This window comes from Streptopelia decaocto (assembly GCF_964273445.1).
Source record: "Streptopelia decaocto genome assembly, chromosome: 3".
Classification (NCBI taxonomy): Eukaryota; Metazoa; Chordata; class Aves; order Columbiformes; family Columbidae; genus Streptopelia; species Streptopelia decaocto.
In genome coordinates, this window is record NC_138656.1 from 1694480 (window position 1) to 1716502 (window position 22023).

At 41.4% G+C, this 22023-nt stretch overlaps 1 protein-coding gene across 2 annotated transcripts; it reads left to right on the plus strand.

Annotated features, from left to right (window-relative positions):
- The first annotated feature begins 11495 nt into the window (after positions 1–11495).
- On the plus strand, positions 11496–21400 carry CFAP36 (cilia and flagella associated protein 36). 2 transcript variants are annotated; one of them, XM_082049093.1, is made up of 11 exons: positions 11496–11656; positions 15620–15684; positions 16541–16642; positions 17239–17353; positions 17555–17642; positions 17982–18033; positions 18803–18929; positions 19193–19362; positions 19740–19895; positions 20856–20938; positions 21124–21400. In XM_082049093.1, the coding sequence occupies exons 1-11, from the start codon at positions 11539–11541 to the stop codon at positions 21140–21142; spliced, it is 1095 nt and encodes a 364-aa protein (XP_081905219.1). In that variant the 5' UTR covers positions 11496–11538; the 3' UTR covers positions 21143–21400. The 2 variants fall into 2 exon arrangements, with proteins under 2 accessions (XP_081905219.1, XP_081905220.1); XM_082049094.1 differs by having other exon boundaries at positions 20856–21400.
- The last annotated feature ends 623 nt before the right edge of the window (positions 21401–22023 follow it).

Genomic DNA, 22023 nt, shown 5'->3' on the forward strand with positions numbered 1-22023 from the left:
TTTCACTGTCACTATGGGTCTGTTCAATTTATGTATCCTAGTCTGTAACAGCAGGAAATCCTCAATGTCACATACAGTGACAGTTGATTTCCCCCCCTGCTTTTACACCTAAAAAAAAAAAGTAGCTGCAGAAGCAATAAGAAAAACAATGAAAGTGGTAAGTCAAGTAAATACCAAATTTCTAAAGAATAAGTCTTCATTGCTAGTATGATCCTGTTTTAAGTGAAAGTCAAAATTCTGTCTGTAGGCACTACATAACTGGATTTACTTTATACCCGAATTATAACATTGAAGATCGTTTACCTTATATAACACTTATTTTAACCGTGACTTGAAAGTCATTCTAGGAGCTCCTTGAGCCTTTTTTGTCAATGTACTACAAAGGAAAATCAAGATGAAACTGCACCGCCTCTATATTGTGCTTAAACCAATAGTGCCCCCTTGAGGGGATATATATTTTTATATGCATAGGGGTAGACGGTTCAAGAATGACTGTTTACCTAAAAGGTAAACACAGTACTTTTACCTACAAACAAGGCCCCAGAAAGTTGCACAGATTTATGACATTTCCAGACGCAAACAGGCCTTATTGCTTCCAAACCTCTCTGTACTTTTGGTTCTACCTAAAAATGCGTAACTAAATTGTTTCATCCAACTGTAGAACAAATTCTGCAATTGTGTATCGAGGATTATATTAGTAGTACCATTAAGGTAGACAAAGTTGTCAGATTGAACCCTCTGTGATCGCAACGAGAAAATGACACCACAAATCCTATATGCCTTCAACTCTGGCCTGCAAACGCTGCTGAGATTCTGACTTGACTCAGGATACGTCTGTCTGCAGAGCTCAAGTGTGCCTGCAGCTCAAAGTTCTGTCCAAACTGGAAACCAGTAAGCTGGTTAAAATATGAGCAGTATAGTTGTAGTAACTCTGGATTCATCTGCTGTGTATTCCTTGGGAACCCCTAGTGGGTTTGCACAGCCTCTACTATTAGAGCTAAATTGCTACTAATATCTGAGCAGACTCACCTAAATCTGTCTCAGCGCATCCACACAAGCTACTATCAGATTGCCAAATTATGTATAGATACCATTAGACGAATACAGGAAACAATCATTGAGAACAATTATTTTTTCCCTCACTTTGAAAGTTTGCCCTGCTATGAAATATGAGACCTAAAGATGACAGAAGATACTTTAAAACATTTTCCAAAACTCAAAAGCACCCTAAAATGCCAGCCCAAAAGCAATGTTCTCTCTAAAACAGCAAGAAAAAAGCCTGAGAAATCTTGAACAAGAATAATTATGCTGGTTTGCAATAAAGACCAATATAAAAATGCTTTGCTTCAAAAGATGAGAATGGGAAAAAAAATTCAGAGATTTGGGCAAGTAAGAAGGATTTCAGAAATAAACAGGCAAGATTTATTGTGGTACAGCAGATTATTAGCAGAAAAGCAGAAAGCACACTAAAACAAAAGTCGCCCGACACTGAAAAAAATAGAAGAGGAATGGCAGATGAGAAATCCTGAAAGTGTCGTGTATAAAATTCAGTAAGAGAACTGCTGATTTTAAAATCAAGAGTTGCTGCTGTTACAGGGTGTGCCCACATAGGGGAATGGAACAAATTAATTGTGCTGAGCTCAGTTACTGCTTATTGAAATGATCTGTATCCATACGATGCAAATCTTAGTTCGCAGCAACTGGCAAGATGTTACTCATATGCTTCTGTTAGAAAGTAGTTATCAGACATTACACATATGCTTCTGTTAGAAAGCAGTTATTTGATGGCATAGTAAGATTGTACTAACTTTCATATGGATGCCTCAGAGCTATAGATTATTTTGTGGTCCTCCAGGTGCTTTACCACACAACTTGCCTTCTCACAAAACCATGCAGGTCGTGATTAGAGCTCCACCATCCTTTGTACTTACAGGACTCATGTTAGATTCAGATATTGAAGAGTCTTATGCAAGAGACTGGCCAAGCCCCGAAGGAGAAGCAACATGCTGGATTAGAGCCTGTTAACAAATCTTTCGGCCCTTTTATCTGCCAGCCACCAATTCCTACACACCCCCAAAGATCCAGTCCTGCAATCAAGAGCGTGGCTTGTTGGCAGTTATCTTGTGACTCATTACACCTCCCATTGCTCTGTGCCATTAGCATTACACTTCATGATACAGACTCAAGATGCACCTTAAAATATATATATATACACACACTAGCATGTTGGATGGATGTGAGTTTTTCCTCCCCTAATCAGGCACACAAAAGTGGGGACTACAAAGGACTCTGTTTAGAATCAGTCTTGACCTGTATATCTCAAGTCATCTGCTCCTAACCAACCAAAACGTCATTCAGCCTGTCACAAAATATCACCTTATCTTTTTGAGCTCCCTGTCTCAATTTCTTAGTGTCAAACCTACTCACTCATGTATTGAGTAGTAAACGTGCCAAAGGCCTTGCACAAAACACATGCCTACAGTCCTCAGGATTCAGTAGTACCTTTTACTCAGTAACTTACTCAGCCACTCTGGAAATACTTCTCTTTCCCATCCACTATCCCCTTTGGTGTCCTGGATTTACAGATGAAAGTTTTACCACAGTAAGCGTTCACTGGGTATATAGCAAGGAACTCAACATTTTGTGAAAGTCAGTTTGAATCACTTCGTTATATTTTAGATTAGTAGACAGCATGGAACACAACATGAAGCCTTTTGGAGGCATTTTCCAAGTAAAAAGTATTGCATTTCATCTGTAGAAAAGCTTTCAAGACACATTTTTCTCATATAAAATTATTCTGGCACAAAAATGCATACAAACTGCAAGGAGCCAATAATATTAATACCAAACATGCTAAACTGTATTTATTTCACTGAAAACCATGTGTAGTTCTGCAGGGAATGTAAAATTGAATTTAAAGTACAGGAAGTGCTCTATTATTGCTCTGGCGCTACAATGCAGAGTTGCTTTGTTGTTTGCTCTAAAATAGTGAGCTAAGCCTGTCCAGCCAAGTAAAGTGTCACTAAAATGTATCTTGCTGGTCTCGTCTGCTTTCCCAAACAAGCACTTCTTCTACTTTATCACACTGAACACATTACCAGTATTAAGACTCCCAGCAGAGTTTCAAATGCAATTTCTAACCTCCCCCGCAACCCTTGTCCTTCTTCCAACTCTCTTCATGGCCTGAAGTCCTGCCAGGATTCTGCAAGAGCGCAAAAGCCTGGATTAGCTTCACCTCATGAGCCTCAAAGCCCTGCTTGCCAGCCCACCACGGGCATACGCAAAACAGCAGAACATCCTAGAGCCTTGCTGAGAGCCGTCTACTCCAGCCAGCCACAGCAAATGTCCCAAGGACAGACACTGAGCTCTGAGGAACCTTGCATGTAGTAGTATCCCAGTATTAGGAGCCAACTAAGAGAGCATTGTAAGCACATATCATTCCCACCTCACTCCCCCAAAACAAACACACACCAAAGAGGGAAGGAATTATAAGCCTGGTCTTAGAAGATCCTCGAAGCTTCATCACAGTGGGAATGGCAGTTTATGTCAAAGACTGTCTAATAAGCTTTTCTACCTACAGGCTACTGAAAACAAAAGCCAGCAGCTGACCTCTCATCCCTCCACCTGAAAAGCAGGGTAGCTTGCAGTCTTTTACCCCTGGAGAAAGTAGAACTAGAACTAGAAAGAAAAGGCCACAACAAAAAGCCGTATGCACCAAGAACTTCACGCTGTCTGCCTTCCATTGGTAACACTAATTTGAAATCACTAATTTTTGTGCCGCTCATTTCACTTAATTTCCTGTCTGTTTTCTACAAAACCTAAACAGCCTGCTTTGTTCACACCTTTGTCAAGAGTGTTTAGAAGTTTTATACGCCTGCCATACTTAGGAAGTTTTATAAGGTTAAAAAAGCACGAGTAAGACATACATTAGGTGATATAAATCCTATGCAATGACAGCATAGATCCCAGCTTTGAGTTCTACTGTGAGGTAATCCATGATACAGTCACAAAATAGCCCATAAAGTTACACACAGTATCATTTGATAAGGAACATTCTATAAAAGCACAGTTTTCATTAAAGGACAAGTAAAAATCCCATATCCTGAATACATAGTCCACAAATTTAAACTACTTAATAAATAACTGATGGTACTTTCATGAAAATCAACTATGAAAAGTTACAGAAAGCTTAATGAAAACCATGCATGGAATTCTACACTCAGTCTGTCCTCCAAGTAGGAACACAAGCAGCCCTGCTTATGCTACTTCCATTTAGTCTGTTGATAAAGTTGTGAAAGGCTCCACTCTTCATCTCCCAGCTCTGCTTTATTTTGCCTTCCTGTTCTCACACGCATGGGTATGGCAGTGGTGGTTGGATATTGAGGGAAATAGTGCTCAGCAGCTCCTGGCCACCACCAACACAGCCTCATCGCTCACTCTACTCCAGATAGAGCCTCTGCTAGAAGCCTGATTAGGTGGAACCTTAGCAGACCATAAAAAGGAAATACCAGAGTAAGGGTGAAGTAACAACATGACACCAACGCAATTTTTCTTCAGAGTGCTGTCTATGGTGGCAAATCTTTTCCAGTGATGCCAGGATCAGATCATTACCCTCACCTGCCATTGTCTGTAGTGGGTAATGTTGGCTCACAAGTAAATCTTGCCAGAGCAGAATAACAGCGTAGCTTTCCCCTACTTACAAACGTAGAGGTTTAACAGTAAAAGTGGGAAGAAAAGTAGAACTAGGAACACTTTCCATCTACTGCCTTCAGCAACCAGAGAGCCCCTTAAAAACCTTCTTGACCAGCACCCATCAAACCTGCAAGCTTTTGGGAGGCCAGCTGCAACAGTGATGAGAGCTGATGTGGTAGCGTGAGGAGGCTGTAATTTATGAGCTGTGCTCAGATCTCCAGAGAAGTCACCCTAATGCTCCTGTGTCACCCTGAACTTCCATGTGGCTTAATCACAACTGCGAGCTGCCACAGCCTGAGCATTAATTGTTAGCACAGAATCTCTCCTACATCTGGAAGACAGATAACACACACCAGCAAATGGGATCACGTTATGCATATGTATATGTAATTTGCTAATCTAATTTGCTTCGTTCTTCTAATACCTGACTTGCTACAAGTTCTATATATCTGAAAACTATGAAACAGGACAGAATATGTTATATTCAACCACTTCTATCTGTATCTCCACTGAAATATCTCTTTCTTGTATATCCAATTTGTTTTTTTCTGTTTCAGAATTATAAAGCGCAGTTTCTGTGAAACACTCTAATGCATTGTCTTTTTTGTTTTCCCTGGCTTTTATGATCAACAATACAGTGCAATTAGCCAAAGTTCTTGGGGGCAACTGAAACATGTGGATAATAAAAATCAGAAATGCAAACTCCACTTAGATTCTTCTAAAGAGCCCCCAGACCAGCGCTTTTGTCTGTGCAGTACTAAATGCCTTCTTGAAAGCCAAGCCTGCGGTAAGGCTGAATGGCTCAAAACAAACTCACGTCCCTAACAATTGCATGTAAGATTCTTCCTTGCACTACGCAGATGAAGCAGCTCCAAGGCTGGGCAGCCTTCAGATCTGCTCTAGTTTCACTCTCCAGATATCCTCAGGTAACACTTCAGTAATCCTAATAATGAGGAGCATTTTTTTAAGAGAAGTTCTAAAAATAAAGTGTGTATTTACTAAATTGCTAAAAACTGAAGAGAAGATGAAACGAGCTGGTATGTAATAGAAATCTTTCCGCTCAGCTTGTGTGACACTTGGCTGAAGATGTTGGAGATTCAAAAGAGGGATCCGGGACCTGTAGAGAAAGTTTTGCAACCTCAAAACCAAATAAGATCTTTCCCAAAAATCCATATACAGCTTCTAAGGCTATTATTATTATTATTTTTTAACTATTATTGTCAAGGACTTGTGGCAGTCATGTTCCCTGAACTCTTCCTACTCTTATTCTGCAATGAGAAAAATGCCTTAGCATCTGGCAATTTATTCCTACATCCTTCAGATTAGAACACGGGGCAGAATGAAAGTTAAGTCAACTTAGATCAATTTTTCTTCTCTTAAAGCAGTTAGGAACTTAAGATTCTAGTTAGGAAAAATCCAAACCATGGTCATGCCTCTGTCAGCTCTGAAGGAATTTAAATATTATTGTGTTGTCAGTAAGGTTAACAGTGCAGACTATGACCAAACCTAAGGCTGTATTAGGTATTAATTTAGTACAATAAAATAAAATCAGTAGACTGTGCCACAAACAAGCATGTGTGCAGTTCAAGAGTTTTAGCTAAAAGTCACTTTCAGCTGGTCCTCCTGAACCAGCTCACACGTGGTTCAAAGCTGGCCCAAGGACCAGCCATCGTTTTGGAACTTTATAGAAAGCGATGAGTATTTGGCGCTCAGCTGTGACAAACCTTCTGGCAGACTAAATGTGTTGAACTTTACAAGTTATCTGACAACTTCTAAACACAAAATTAGAATACATGCCACATCTTTCTATCATGATGGGTAAATTAAAGTTACTAACCCAGCCCTCATGGTTACAGCAGGACAGTGGAAGACACTTCTGAACTCCAGAATGGCAGGGAAGCTCTTCCACATGTAGTCTAATTAAGGGTCATGTCTCAATTTGTAATTGAGAATGAAGAGTCACAAGGGAACATTTCCCAATTTTGTGAATGCCTGAGATCAGTTACTGGCTGAACAATGAGACCAAGTGTAACCCTTGTAAAAAAGAGGTGCTGCTCGTGAGACGAAACACGAATGAGACGAAAATGCTTAGAACTCTTACAACAGCAGTCAGCTTCAACTCCATGTACTTCTGGAATTTAGATTTAGGCTTGGCCATAATTACACACATTTTTAAACTTTTAGACTGGAATATGGGAGTAGTACAAAAGCAGTGAAAGCATTAGCCTGGGAAATTTTGCCTGATTTATAAAACAGCGAAGTGTCACAACTGCAGGTGAACTACTCTTTGATTCCGTTCTTTGCCTCTGGCTGTGATTTCATGTGCGCCAGCTTCCACCCCCTTCTCCCCCCACTCATGGCTGCCAGCATCAGCCAGAGGAACCCTTCAACAATTCAGACAAGTGCTTCTTCATTTGCCATTGAAACAACTAGAAGAGACCCATTTGTTCAAATCTTCAGTTTAGATAAAACTTCAGCAAAGTTTCCTCTGCTTTAGGATGGAGTTTCTTATTTCCATTCTCCATCTTCAGGAAGATGGGCTTCCCACGCTGCCGCTCCTGCTTCAATGAAACTGTCTACTTCAGAATGAAGGAGACAGGCCTTCTTCTCTTTTCTTTCTTTTTCTTTTCTTTTTTCTTAATTTGCTCATGGCTGCAGAGCTCTGTGCCAGAAGAGATTAGAATAACAAAGCTCACAGGCTTCAAATCCAGCCATCGAATTCACCTTGCCCTAGTTTATCTTCCCTCAATAACCATCACTGAAACCGGACAGAAAAATCGAAATCATTACAAGGGTTTTTAGAATTCAAGGAAAATTAATGGTGAAAGTACTAGAGCAGTTCCTGAAATACTACTAAAATACTTAGACAATGCATGGAGGAAATTCCTATGAAAAGTATACATGTATATATGTGAATAAGTCCTAGTTTTGGTAAATGAAGAGCGAAACTAGCTTTGGGAAAATACCTGAAATCAAATGGATGGACTTTTAAATACATGTGTGGGTAAAATCTGCATGGCATACAGTTTGTGGCATCTATATAAATAAAAAAGAGGGAAGAAATAAGTAATCTTGTACTTTTTAGTACTTTAGTACTTTTTTACTTATTTCCACAAATTATAAGGTGAAAGCATTAGATATTGGACACTTTAGATGCTTTTAAGATTAGATAATGTAGCTAAGAAGCATAATTATATAAAAAGCTTAATATATTAGTTATTACGGCTCTTAAAAAGACAGTTGGGGGGGTTGGAGTCAGTAGGGTCAAGTGGTTTCCTAATAATAAATCAGTCTGCTCATTTCTAACAAAATCACAGAATCCCAGATTGGAAGGGACCACAAGGATCATCTGGGCCAACCTTTCTCGGCAAAAAATATTCAGTTGTCATTTCTGACATTTTCATTGGAGAAGACAGTTGAAAAATACAACAGGATTCTTTCAGGAATGGTACGTGATGCAGGATGGTTTCCAGTGAAACAGCCTTATCTTTGTATAAAACATTCGAATCACAAGAGAAAAGACAAGCTTTATGACACAAAAGCAAATGACCTAAATAGGAAGATGTTTAGAAGTTCCTGCAGGAGTTTAGTATCCCTAAGGGGAGGAAAACTAAGATAACTCACCAGTCCTTATTTGACCTTAAGCGCTTCTTCAATGTGTTTGCGTTCCTTAGAACCAACTTCACTTCTGTTTTAGCTTTGACTAAAGTACAACGATGTCACTGAAGTACACTGTATTTGACAGAACACCTCATCACAAGGAACTGCAAAGAAAACCAGACTGATGAGTATTTTAACTTTCGCCTGTTAAATTGTGCACATAACCCCCCACACTTGCTAGAACATACTCCATTTCTTCCTGGTGAAAAATAAAGAAGAGTAAAAATGCTCTGACCATAATGTTTGCCCCATGAGTCAAAATACATGTAAGAAGATAGTGTTTAGTATAAGTTTTTGCTGCTGTTTTATATAAATGTAGATTATTCTGGAAGAGCTGTCTTGCAGCCATAAAGCAGACTCCCATCGGCCATAAAGCAGACTCCAATGGTTTCTTTTTTCTCATACTGAACATTTTGTAGCCGGGTAGTCAGGAAGCAAATCTCGACTGAATTCCCAAACAAAAGCAATGTGCCACTCTTTAATCGTCCCGCTACTGACTGCTTTTCTCTGGAGGGCTGAGACAGAAGATGAAGAGAAGACGCACGCACGTACGCACGTCAATCTGAGCAAGCAAGCTTGGAGTCATAAGGCTTAACCTTTCAAACTAATACTCGAGGGAGCTACGCCACTGACGTGAGAGCATCTGCCCATTTTCCCATGACGTACTCATACGAATAAACCCTCTGGCCTGCAGTTTGCAGAGCGGTTTGTGTTTTGCTGGAGTAAAAATGACAGCTTAAAAAATATATGAGCTGCACAACTTTAGAGGCTTTAACAAGTCATAATTTGATCTTGAAACCTATTTAAAGTTTTTTGAAGTAACATGGTCTCATGGTCAAGTTCTCGTGGTCTGCTCCTGCCCGACAGGCCCACAGTGCCCATGAAGAAAAAGGCCTTTGCACCACAGATTTCCAGAAGACAGCTTGAGATCAGGGTTCTCTTTGAGGTCAGGTTTATAAAACAAGACTGGAATTTCCTTTCAGAGATGTAATTATTCCCTAAATAATCCCTCTCAAACGAAAACTTACAAAAACAAATCGGAAAAGTTGTATTAGGTTTACTAAAGTGAAAATATTTATAGTTGTTACAGTTGTAAGGCTATTTATTAGGTATTACAGATTAGGTGGATGGAAGAATTAAAGCCTAAGAAAAGAGTAATAATAAGACTGTTTACTATTACTGTAAATCTAGGTATTGGAGTTGTGCCAACATCCTCAAAATTGCTCAAACATCAACAAAATTATCCACATTGAAAAGACTAAAAGGAAGAAATTCAAGGTGATGTAAACACAAGCTTTGCTTTGCCAATAGCTAAAAGCTTATTCTGCCTCACCGTTTGCCTCTTTTTCATTTTATTTTTCAAATTCATTAGTTTTGACTGTCTGCAATAAACTAAAAACTAGGTGGATATACTATTATATACTTATAACTTTTTAAAACACCAGACCTCACACAGATAACACCCGTGCTGCCTATCCTATAAATATCCTTAGGACCTGACACCTACTGGAGGTGAAAAGAATTGGGTAGTGACATAAAGAATTCAACGGTATGCAGAGACTGGAAGGCCTGACAAAATTTGCTTGTCAGTATATATATAAGGCGATGAACCAAGAGTATGTCAAAATGTCTGATATCGTATAACAACTCGTACAGAGAAGGCGGAAAATGAAGCAGTAATAGCTCTATCGTGAGTCAGACAGGAGCATTTCCTGCTCCATCTTGTGTTAGTAACAACTAAAGCGCTAACTCGAGTGTTCCCCCTGACATCTAAGAACAGAACAGAATAACGTTGGGCAGTTTCATACGAGGTGACAAAAGGGCTTTGATTATAGCGGGCAGAATTCCCTCACATTCATTACTCTAGCAATTTTTCTTGTAACTGTGATGAAATGCTTGAAATTTCACACAACAAAGTGAAAAATAAGAGCACCCATGCTGAAAGAAGAAGCAGATTTTTCTAGCAGGAAAAGCCAGACGGTTTTGCCGTGTCATATAATACAGCTACGTGCACCAATTCGTAGGCATGTGATACAAAGAACAGAATTGGTTTTGCATTATGACCTCTTTGTCACAATCTCAGTATCTGTAGCGATTAAAGAAATTAGGAGGCTCTTAAGATTTCAAATTAATTCTAAGCTAAGTGAGATGCACATTGTGAGCTCTCTGGTATAATGTATAAAACATCCTGCGCCTTGAAGTACATGCTGTACATACTTCTCAAGAAGTCGTATCTGAATGGTTGCTGCTGTTTAGTTTCCAAGTATATGTTTGTTACAGGTTTTTACCTACTTTTCAATTACCTACCTACAATTCAAAGGAGGAGAAACATAAAACTCAGCACTGAATCTTTATGCAGGTAAAACTCGTTAATGTCTGTAAGTTTTTCTTGAGCAAGAACAATAGAGCGTGATGTAACTAACTGGGATGACCACAGTACCACTTGTTCCTCGCTTGCATAAAAAAACCTCTAACAAGGATAGAGTTAGAAAAGGATAAATACCATTAGAAGAGTTTTGGTGGCTGAGTTTTATTTTGATGAACAGTTTAACATTTTAAGTTCAGGTATGTGGAACTGGAGCAGTAGGACGAGGACCATGAGTTAGCATTTGCTCTGCAGTGCCACAGCTCTCTGTGCATGAGAAGATACGGGTTAATGAGATTTTTCCATCATCCAGGATCATCCCCCACATCTTTGTTGTTATAGAAACCGAATGTATAAGCCCAACCTTTACTATACTGTAAAACTGTGAATGACAGAGGGGTTATAACATAATTGGTTGATCTCTGGGAGGGCACAGGGCCCCCTGGGATGAGGTTCCTCGGGGCCTCATCCCATCGCATCCCCATTTTCCCCGACGCCAGGGAAGCCGCAGGCTGGCTGGTACCTTGAAACGGGCGGCGAGCATTGCGATTAGTTACCGTTCTGTTCGATTTTCAGGACTACCGAGCACGTGTGTGTCAGGCCGGGGGACGCTGGGCACCCGAGCCCCCCACATCCTCCTCCTGAGCGGCGTCCAACGCTCACCGCCCCCCGGCTCAGTGCCGCTGTCCCGCGGGCCGGCCCGGGCCCTCCCCGCCGCCGCTGTCCGTCCGCGTCCGGTGCCGTGCGTGCCCCGCCCCGTGACGCCGGTTGCCGTAGCGACGGGCGCGCCGTTCGCCGTTCCGCCCGCGGCGGCCCCGGCCATGGCGGCGGAGGAGGAGGAGGGAGACGTGGAGTGGGTGGTGGACACGATCGCCGGGTTCCTGCAGGGGCCCGCCTGGTCCATCCCCATCCTGGAGTTCATGGAGCAGAAGTGCGAGGGTGAGCGGCGGGGCTGGGCCGCGGGGCCCGGGGGACGGGATGGGGCTGGCGGGCACACGCCGGGGGCCGAGGGGGCACGGCGGGCCCCGGCCGGGGCGCTCCCTGCCCGCAGCAGCCGCGGTTCCGTGCGGGCAGCGCTGTCCGGGTCCCCGCGGGGTGCCCGGGGATCCCCACCGGGGCTCTGCCCGGCCACAGGCTGCGCTTGGGCTCCGTGTGTAGGGACAGGCTGCCTCGCCCTTGGAAAGTCCGTCTCCCCTGAGCAAGCGATTTTTCAAGATGTGGCAATTAGCATTCATTAGATCGTCCAGGGGATTATGGCATGAGCTTACAGTATGACAGCCAGGCGAGTTCTTCGTTCCGCTGCGGGTAACACCCTGGCATGGCTGGAGAGCCGCTCGAGGCCTTTAGTACTTTTCCACAGCCAGATGTTTCTCTTCAGGAAACTGGACAGTACCATTAAAATCGCTGTCTGGCCAGCAGGACAGAAGAGTAGAAGGCGCAAAGTTCAGTTCCTGCAATTTAGTGAACATTGGCAGTTAATAGACGAGAAACTGTAAGTTAGTGCCTCTCAAATCATTATAGTCTGCACTAAAGAGTCAACAGTTATCAGTTATGTTTTGTAGGCTGCCCTGTGCATGAGTTCAGCTCAGGACCTTTTCTTCCTCGAGAAAGAGCTGAGCGAATCATGGAATAATTTGGGGGGCAGCTTGAATAAACTGGAAGAATGGGTGGTGAGGGGGAGAACAGGGACGGACCCTTAGCTCCATGTAAAGGTGCCCAAGGAAACCTGCATAGGTGTTCGTATGTGGTGAGGAAAGGAGAAAATAGACTTTCTGCAGCAGAGATGTGGCTAAATTAGTTCTGCTACTTACAGAACAGATTTTCTGCTGTCGAACAACACCTGGATCCTTATGGTAGCAAAATAATTATAGTTTGGGCAAGTCTGAAGGCATTACCTAAGTCCTTTTGAAAAAAAGAAGGAAGCTTTCCTTTGTGATTATTGAAAAAAAGCATTTGGCCTGTGATCCTGCCCAGCCTGCAGACGTTCACACACGAGAAGTATTAAAGCACGTTGCTGTAGACTTTAGGATGACTTTCTGTGGCTACTGTGAATAAAACCTGTTCCTTTAGTATCACCTGACAGGATGTAGGATCCATTAATAACTTTAAAATACTGAAGTCATGGCTTCCAAATACATTTTATTTCTAGAGACTTGCTAGAATCAAGCTCAAAGCAGAATGGTTCTTACTATTTATGAGTTTAGCCGCTTGCTCCTTTGTCCCCTCCGTCCTGCTGCGGGAGGGGAATGTTTTCCATCACATTGAGCGAAGCAGACACACCTCTGGTTCACATCACAGGTTCTAAACAAGTTGTATTTATCCTATCCCAAATAGTTTCTGCCCTTCGCAAGCTTCCCATGAGGCAGCATCATTGTGAGGACGCACACCGCGTTCTGGCGTACTGGGAAACGAGAGAGGTAAAGCTGCCAGGCATTTTGCAGCTCCAGAGAAATCTAGGCTCGAAGTTTTGCCCAAACTTGAGGCTGGTCCAAGCATTTTCATTATTCTGCAAAGGGTCTGGGTTTAGGGCTCGGGGGAATTGCTTATCCCTCTCTGGAGCAGTGATCTCTCTTTAGAAGGTTGAGGGGAATTTACTGGCAGTAAGAAGATTTAGAAAACCTCTGCACATTTCCATGGAGGGTGAGACTGGCTTATGTAATGGGCACTTCTACAGAAGTTAGAGGAAGAAAGAGAAATCACTTGCAGTAAATGATGTTCCGAGGCATCATTAGTGCTACAGAATGCGCTTGGACAACTCTCAGACGCTCTTGAGAAAAAAGAAAAGGCTGAAGAAGTGTATATGCAGTGCCAGGGTTGCTAAGAAGCACAGTTAAAGAAATGTGAAGTTTCAGTTGCAGATATCTGTGCTATTTGCTTTTCCTTTCTATAGATATACTGTGCTGATTCTGTTCTTTTGTTGTTGTTGTTTTTACTGAGGTATTTTGTCAGAACAGAATTCTTATTGTTCTCAGAACATCAGTCTTTGGGCTGAACAAGCAAATAAGCAACATTTTGATTAACTGACAATAATTTGTGATTCCTCAGAAATGGAATTTGAGCTTTGGCAATTGCTGTGTAAGAGATAGCCGTGTATGTGCAAGTGTATGTAAGAGCTGGAGTTACTTAGGGCAAGTCCTTGCACTTCAACTTATAAATGATCCTAATGGTTTTCTGTCATCTATTGATAATTGTTTGTTTCTTCTCCATCTTTCGGGGGACTGATTCATTTCTCATGGCTTGATCAATTTCCCTTAATGTGGCTGTGAAACTGAAGTTAAATCCCTGGGTATATATTTAAGGAGAGAAGGATTTTCAGTGTTATTCACATGTTCCAAGGTATTACTTGAAACATCATTTGGACATGGATGAGTTTGACAAGAGCTGTAAATCACTATGTGATTTAGGAGCCCTGGCTCCAGAAGATCCCAGGTCTGGTTCAAAGTGCTCGTTAATGGCACTGAGCTCGAGGGGCCGCTCACTGCAGCTTGTTTGCTTGGCGCTTCACTTCATCCCCTTTTCACTCAGAGCCCGAGAACAGCGAGCAGCTTGTGCAGGCTTTGCACTCGGCTTTCCACGCTGTCCTGCAGCTCTGCGAGGACTCGGAAGCGTCCCCTTGGCATTTGAATTCATTGCTAGATATTCTTAAAGCCTTTTTTTTTCAAATGCCTTCATTAAAAAGAAATCCCTTGTGCAAAAATGAATCAAAAGCAAATGTTGGTTTTCCATATTATGTCATTTGAAAATCGAGTTTCCCTTGCTCATTAACTGTTTGGTTGGATTTCTGTCATTGCATCACTGTAGGTTGTTGGGGAGCAATGCAAGTAATTTCTGGTTTCGGAGCAGCCTTGTGAAGGTGCAGAGATGTTGCCTCTGTGCTGTCACAGCTGGGAAAGGTGCTTCCCAAAAGGCACTCCAAAGCTGCCTGGAAATTAGACTCATTCTATGCACATCAGTACCATCTTCTATCACACGTCATATATATATATATATATATATATATATACATGAAGAATAAATCACTCACTGACTTCAAAGCAAGCACATGGGAAATGACTTGTCCAACATGTAGTGGCTAATCTTGAAGGGGATTGAGGAAGGCTGATTTCTAAGCCTCTGCTTTAATTGCGAGGCTTTACATTACCTCTCTTCATTGTTGACATGATAAAAATGTAAATTAATAAAAAACCCCAAGCCCTAGTTTTCAGATTCTCTTATTTGCTGCTTCTTCCATCCATTCTGCAGTATAGGGATCATTAGCTTGATATTTCCAGTCGAGTTCTTAGTACAAACTTACATGAATGTGATTAACATGGCCTATACTATATAGAGGCTCATTTTGTCTAAATGAGGGTAGATGTAATTAAAAAATAGCTTCCCTGCAGCAGATTTCGTCTGGAGGGTTATCTGCTTTTATGCAGGAAGGGTCTCATCTTCCTGCATCACCTTGGCTTCTCACTAAATGAATGGCATTTAAAAAACATTGGTTGAAGTCATTAAGACATCCTTCAAGGGAATACGTGGAGAGAGAGACGTTTCCTGCTTTTCGTCTGCCATCTGCCATCGTAGAACAACCTTACACAAGTTCACATGGTAGTCCTTGTATTAAACCTTACTTTTTAGTGTACATATCTGCTGAATCCTTCACTTGCCTGGAAATCAGCTTCTATTATGAAGACAGGTTTTCCCAGTATTAAGTTATGAAATGTAATTGCATTAAATGACCAAAAGTACATGCTTAGCCTGAATGTGTGGAAATATATACTATTAGCAATAATGGCCTATATTTTCCTGTGATGAAATGTATTACCTTGTAAATGTTAATCTTTCTCTTTAAGGCATGAATGGATTTGTGGTGTGTACACTGACTCCAAAATGTGTCTGTGTTGTTTGTTCCCCCCCCAGTTTTCGATGATGAAGAAGAAAGCAAATTGTCTTATACAGAGATTTACCAGGAGTACCAAGCTCTGGTGAGCATCATTCACTATTTGTGGTGGATTCCTAAGAAATATAGTTTAAAATGTGAAAGTATTATTTAGATGAACTTCTAATTGTGTTGTCTCAGTTAATTAGAATTTTCCAATATTGCCTGATGTGTTATCTAGAAATGCTTTGAGTCGTAGTTGTCATATGCATTTCTATGCTTACACATCAGATACGTAGAAAAGAAACTTTAACACGCAGTCATATCTCCTGTGCTGTGGTACATGTTTGTCATGAAAAGGAATATATCTGCTGGCTAAAACACTGTACTTAGAAGCTTGATTGTCTTCATATTTGTTGTCAAAATGACAAACAGCACAGTGTCTGAGAACATGTATAACTTGTATTTCTTTCACTGATGAGTCTGGTGGTTTGAATTAACTTTCAGTTGTCAGAAAAAAACAACAGGAGATTTTCGGAGTGTGCTTAAAATACCTATAAACCAATGCATCGGATATAAAAAATAACTTTTTGTAACAAGGCTTGATAATAGCTGACGTTAAAAAGCATCCATTGAACAAACACACACCAAGATCCGTTTGTGCTCTGGCCTTGGGGGCTTTCAGACCGGCAAAAAGCCTTTTACCTGCAGGGCAAAAGATGATGAGGAGTGCTGCTCAGGAGTCTGGGAAAAGGGCAGAACAGTGAACTGCTTGGAAACTGGAGAAGCTAAACTAAGTAGTACTCAAATTTAGCAATTATTTTGAACAGTTTATGAAAGGAAATAAAACCTGACATATCAGAAAAATACAGTGTCAGCAGAAAAGAATATACAAGTATGAAAAAATAATATGATTCTTAGGGAAAAACCTCATAGAAAGTGAAGCTTGTACTTTCTTACAGGTTGAGAGATTGTTAGAAGACTATCTTAAAGAAGTTGGAATTAATGAAGAGAAGTTTCAAGAAGCTTTTTCATCTCCTCTTGCAAAGACACACACGTCACAGGTCATTTTAATTTTGTTTAGGAATATAGAGATGTAACTTTTAGCTTTATATTTTCATGAATGTAGCAGGGTGGAGATGAAACTTCCAAAAATTTTCTTGTTAAAACTGTAATTTTCTGAAACATATCGTGGTGGTTTATATTATGAACTTTGAGCAGAAAAATGAGCGTCTTGAAAATAACGCCAGGTATTTGTGTGGCGCCAGACACCTTTTGAGATCCGTCGTCTATGCTTTGTATCTTCTAAACCTTAGAAAGTGTTTCCGCCACCTTTAGCTGCGTATTTGTCAGCAGGTTCCTCCCTCCAGCTTGCAGATTTGGTCAGGAAGTCAAATGAATTGCAGTTGTAAACTTACCCTGGGAAACAGTCCAGGTTTTGCGATAATATTATCGTGGCCATGTTGACCTAAAGACGCAAACCATCCAGTTCTTTTCTTGACTACTAACTCAACTTGTATGGCTGGAAAAATAGACGGGTAGGAGAATTAAATTCAACTATTAAAAACATGCGCCACGGAACTTCAAATAACTTGAAGCAGACTGAGATGGTTGTGATTTCTCCGGGGTTTGTAACTTTGTGCGTATCTTCCCTCCACAGGCCATTTTGCAAACTGTGTTGGCAGCAGAGGATTTTAGACTATTTAAAACAATGATGGTACAGAAAAATATTGAAATGCAATTGCAAGCTATTAGGATCATCAAGGAAAGAAATGGTAAGAAGTGGTTAACATGGGGTTTCACAGTTACAGAGAGGAAGAATGATGTGTTTTGTGTGGTGGGGTGTTTTTGTTTGGTTGGGTTTGTGTTTTAATTTCTCCTCCTGCCTGAAGAAGGGTACCAAGTGGAGTACCAAGTGATTTCCTTTAGATTAACGCATAAATGTTGCTGTGGTGTTGTTTTGGTTTGTTTTATAGGTGTCTTACCTGACTGTTTGACCGAGGGTTCTGATGTATTCAGTGAAATTGAACAGGAAGAAATGAAAATACTGAGGGAGGTTCTCAGGTAAAAAATGAATCAGTCCTACTTCATACATTATTTTAAAATAAAAAGTATGTAGGGCCTAAGTCTTCCAGCCTTTTCCAGGAAACTGCCATCATCTCACAGATGACGTGAATGTTCTTGTCAAAATCCTGCTGAAGATGGTGGCATCTGTATGTTTATCATAGTTAGTTATTTCTATTAAGTGCATTATCCCTTAAGTTATGGAATTCTTTTGGACACTAACAAATTCACATTATCCTGTAATTCAATAGTTCTCAAATATTTAAGCAGTGCTAAATTTACCTAAAAGACACCGATACTAAAGTTGTCTTGAGTATTTACGCATGTTTTGTGTTCCAGGAAATCAAAGGAGGAATACGAAATAGAGCAAGACAGGAAAAGGACTGAAGAAGTGAGTATCTTACCTTTCCAGCTGAGTTGTGCTGCTGATTCAGACATACTCTGATATTCCTGTCCTGGGTGCCAACTGTTTCGCTTTAGGGCAGTGGGTGCCACCCAAAGCAAATGAAAGGTCTGTCAGGAAGGGCCGATCGACAATTCTTTTCGAAAGGTTGCTCCTTTGTGTACGTTTTTCTTGGTGGTACCATTGACACCGCTGCTGTACATGATCCCATTAACCATCAGTCATTGGGATCAGCGTGTTCCCTCTTCTGTATCTGAATTCTAAAATCCCAGCAACGGATGTCAACCCTGCAGATCCAGAGAACGTCTGAATTACTAATATTGTCATGATCAAAGAGACTTCAAAGTGTAAGCTGCTCAGAGATGACAGCATTCATAATCCTTCAGGAATTTTAAGGATTGCTTCATAGCTGGTGTAGTTATTCATGAAGTCTGCACAATACTGCCAGAACCTAATCAGCAGGAGCAGAAATCCTCTGCGTTAGAGCATCGTTTGGTCTCCAGCAGAGTAAACCACGTAGAAAGGGAACAGAGTAAATGGGGATGGGCTCAATTGCAAATCGTTCAGCAACCAAACCCGGGATAGGTACAGATGGTGTAATGGCTGCGCCACCGAGGGCAAGTCCTGGGCAGCTGGGATATTCCACCAGGTTCAAGCTCTGCCAGCGCCTGCCGCTGTGCGAAAGCAGTGACGGTTGAACGCTGCAGTACAGCGCCGGGAAACGTAACTCTTGGGTTTGTTTCCTCTCTAACTCAAGGCACGTGGTAAAGTTAAACCAGCAGACGTCACCTGCAGTTCTTCAGGAGACTCGCGAGGAGCTGTGCAGGTGAAGGGGTCCACCGAGGGAGCCGATCCTGCTCAACAAACTCCAAAAACGCCTTTAGGTAATATTCTGGGAAAGTACAATGCTGGGACCATTGAAGAGTCCACCTAAAATTCATTCAAGAGGAATTATCAGAGCACCAAGCTGAATCTTTTTCTCTTTGGTTCAGATTTTTGTTACTCATTTTAATCTCTTGCTGACCTGTTCAGGAAAGCAGGAACATTCGTAGATGACAAGAAGCAAACTATATGCGTGCATGTATATGTGCGCATGCACACATCTAGGGAGGTTGGTATATTTCTGTTCTTTCCACTTGCTCTTTAGAGGGATCTCGGAGATCTGGGAGGGAAGACCTGAAGCCGGTCCGTGCGTTCCACAGAGGCCCAGGCAGCTCAGCACCGCCAGCCGGGGCCAGCGGCACAGAAGATGCCAGGAAAACGGCGCCTGGAAAGGGTTCAGCAAACACAGCACCCAAAACGGGGCTGAAGGGACCTGTAAGTCGAAAACACACCAGAAAAAACCCCAAACCTAGAGCTAGAATGCAAAAAGAGCGGATTACATTTTAAATATGTATCTAAGACAGTATTACATTTAAATGTGTATTTTTTCAACCAGCATGCAAACACTGCTTTATGGGATTCACCGGTTTAATTTGCATGAATTTCAGCCCATCATCCTGGTTTTAGAATCGAATTCAGCCTTTGTCCCTTGATAATAGACAGTAGACAACTCTAGCTTGAAACTTCAACTTGGATGTTTTTCGGCTGGTTATTTTGGAGATAAATGTGATGCAGATGCTTTTATCTCATAAATACACAACGCACATACAAAAAATGAATTTCAAAATGTATTTAAAAAAAAAAAAATGCAGAATTTCTCCGAACTGGAAGAACAGGAGCTGAAGCAGCGAGAGGACTACCTAAAGAAAAAACGAGACTTGCTGATGGCTACAAAGAAAGAGTCAAGAAATAACGTCCTGGTGCCACCAACCACAGAGCAGAAGAAGGAGGAATCGTCTCCTAAAGAGGTGAGAGATTCACACATTGAATCATCCTGAGCACTCAATAGAAAACACAGCTGGTTTCCGTGAATATTCAGCAATGTTTTGCCGAATATTGTAGCAGATAAAGAAAACAAGTGGGATAAGCAGAGAGGGAGTATTTTCAAGTTACTCTTTCTGCAGAAGCCTCTAGGGTAGAGCTTTACTAAGTTGACATTATTTTGCTTCAGTATCACTAAATCCTCATGATGAAGTTTATGGATGGCTAAAATGCTGCTTTTCTCCTAATCTGTGACTGACAGTTTAGGCTCCCTTAAGTCCCTGGGATGTTTTTTTCCAGCTGAAATAGGAAAAATGTTTTACTTTTGCAGTCTTTTTTTATAGGTGTAACAAATTTGCTTCATTCTTTTGTTCTCTTGAGAGTGTGGTGCCTATTTGAAATGAAGAAATGCTGGATTGCTATCAGTCATCACTAGAACAGAAGTACGAAAAGTCAATCCTATCAGGGAAAGTACACCCATGAAAGCCCCAGAATGCTCTGCCAGGACAAAGCTCTACCAATGGAGAGGCCTTTAGCAGGACAAAAAAAGCCCAAACTTCTTTTGTTAATCATTGTTACGGTTAATATGCCAATGCATTTGTCACAAATAGGTCCAATCTACATTTTTATGAAAAGAAATGCTTGCAAACCCTCAGTGGAAATAAACGACTAGACGACCTTAAAACCCACAAAAAGCAATGTGATGAGGTTTAAAAGATCAAAGATGAGTGCAGTGGCAAATGGGCAGACGGATGTGAGGAGCCAGGTCTCCGCCTGGGATGCAGCGCCCAGGAAACGCACTAATACCTGTTTCTGTTTGGTTCAAGCACTCTGGAGAGCGCCGGGGTTCCAAGGGCTCCCGGCTGCGTCAGCGCTTTGGGGTACGAGTCAGGGTTCGTCCCAGGAAACCCGGCACTTTATTGCAATGTTTTCATCTTTCTTTTTAGGAAATGTCCGAAGAGAAGCAAAAATTACTACAGAAGAGGAAAATGCTGGCAGAAAAACTAAAAGAAGAAGTTATCAACAAGCGGTAATTTTAAGAAGCTTATTGCAGACGCCAAGAACATAATGATGCTTCTAGAATAAATTCACAGAATCAATAACTGAATGGATTTGTTTTCCACTTAGTTTTAGAGAACTTTGGGACGGGCAACTCAGTACTTTCTATATATTTAAAATTACACTGAAATACACTAAAACCACTTATTTTTCCAGAATGCTGGAACCTCATTGACTGTCACTGGAACACGTTCCCCAGTGAGGCCATTGAACCATCACCTCAGCACACAGATTTGCCAGGCTACTGCTATTCTATAGAACAAGCACAGATACAGAGATCTGTCCAAATAATTCCTATGGGAACAGCTCTGAACAAGTTAGAAATTTGAACTTTTTTATTTTTAAAATGAGAAAACTTTGTTCCTTTTACTAGAATGTTCTAAACAAATTACCATTTTTCAGCTGTGCAATGTAATAAAGTCTAATTTCACAACTACGACCATCTTATTTTTGGGAAACAGAAAAAGCAGCTCCGAGTAAGGACGTTTACATCTTAGTTTTCATTACAGCTTTACATACTTTTGGGGCACTTTAATAGTCCTTAAGTCCAATCGTGCTATAAATGCAGCTTTAAGTAAAAGGAATGGCCTTAGTTGCAGAGGAAAAGCTGGGGATGTCACGAGCAATTCCCTTTCCGGGCAAAAATCTGTTAAAATTACCTGTTTGGCTTTGAGAGACTCAAAACGCAGCAGGAGGAGCCGGTCGCTGCCCCCGTGTCCTTACCTGGAACAGAAACCACCCAACCACTCCAGCTTCACGGAACTGTTTATTAAAATAGCGTTTCTAAGTGATACATGGCGGCAGATGTTCTGCTCTTTCCCTAAAAGGGGCAGTGGCAGGAGCCCAGGCTGGGAACCAGCACCTGTTTGGGTACAGACCTCTCCAGGGACCCTACATTTGGTTTTAACAGGACACCTAAAGCCACTTTCTAGCAACTCTAAAAATTCATGACATTCTTGGTTTTGCTGCTAAAAACCCCTCATATGTTGGTCTGAATGTATTTTTGAAAGCTCCTGACAGTACCTCAGGGAAGGTAAAACACGAACCGTCCCCGTC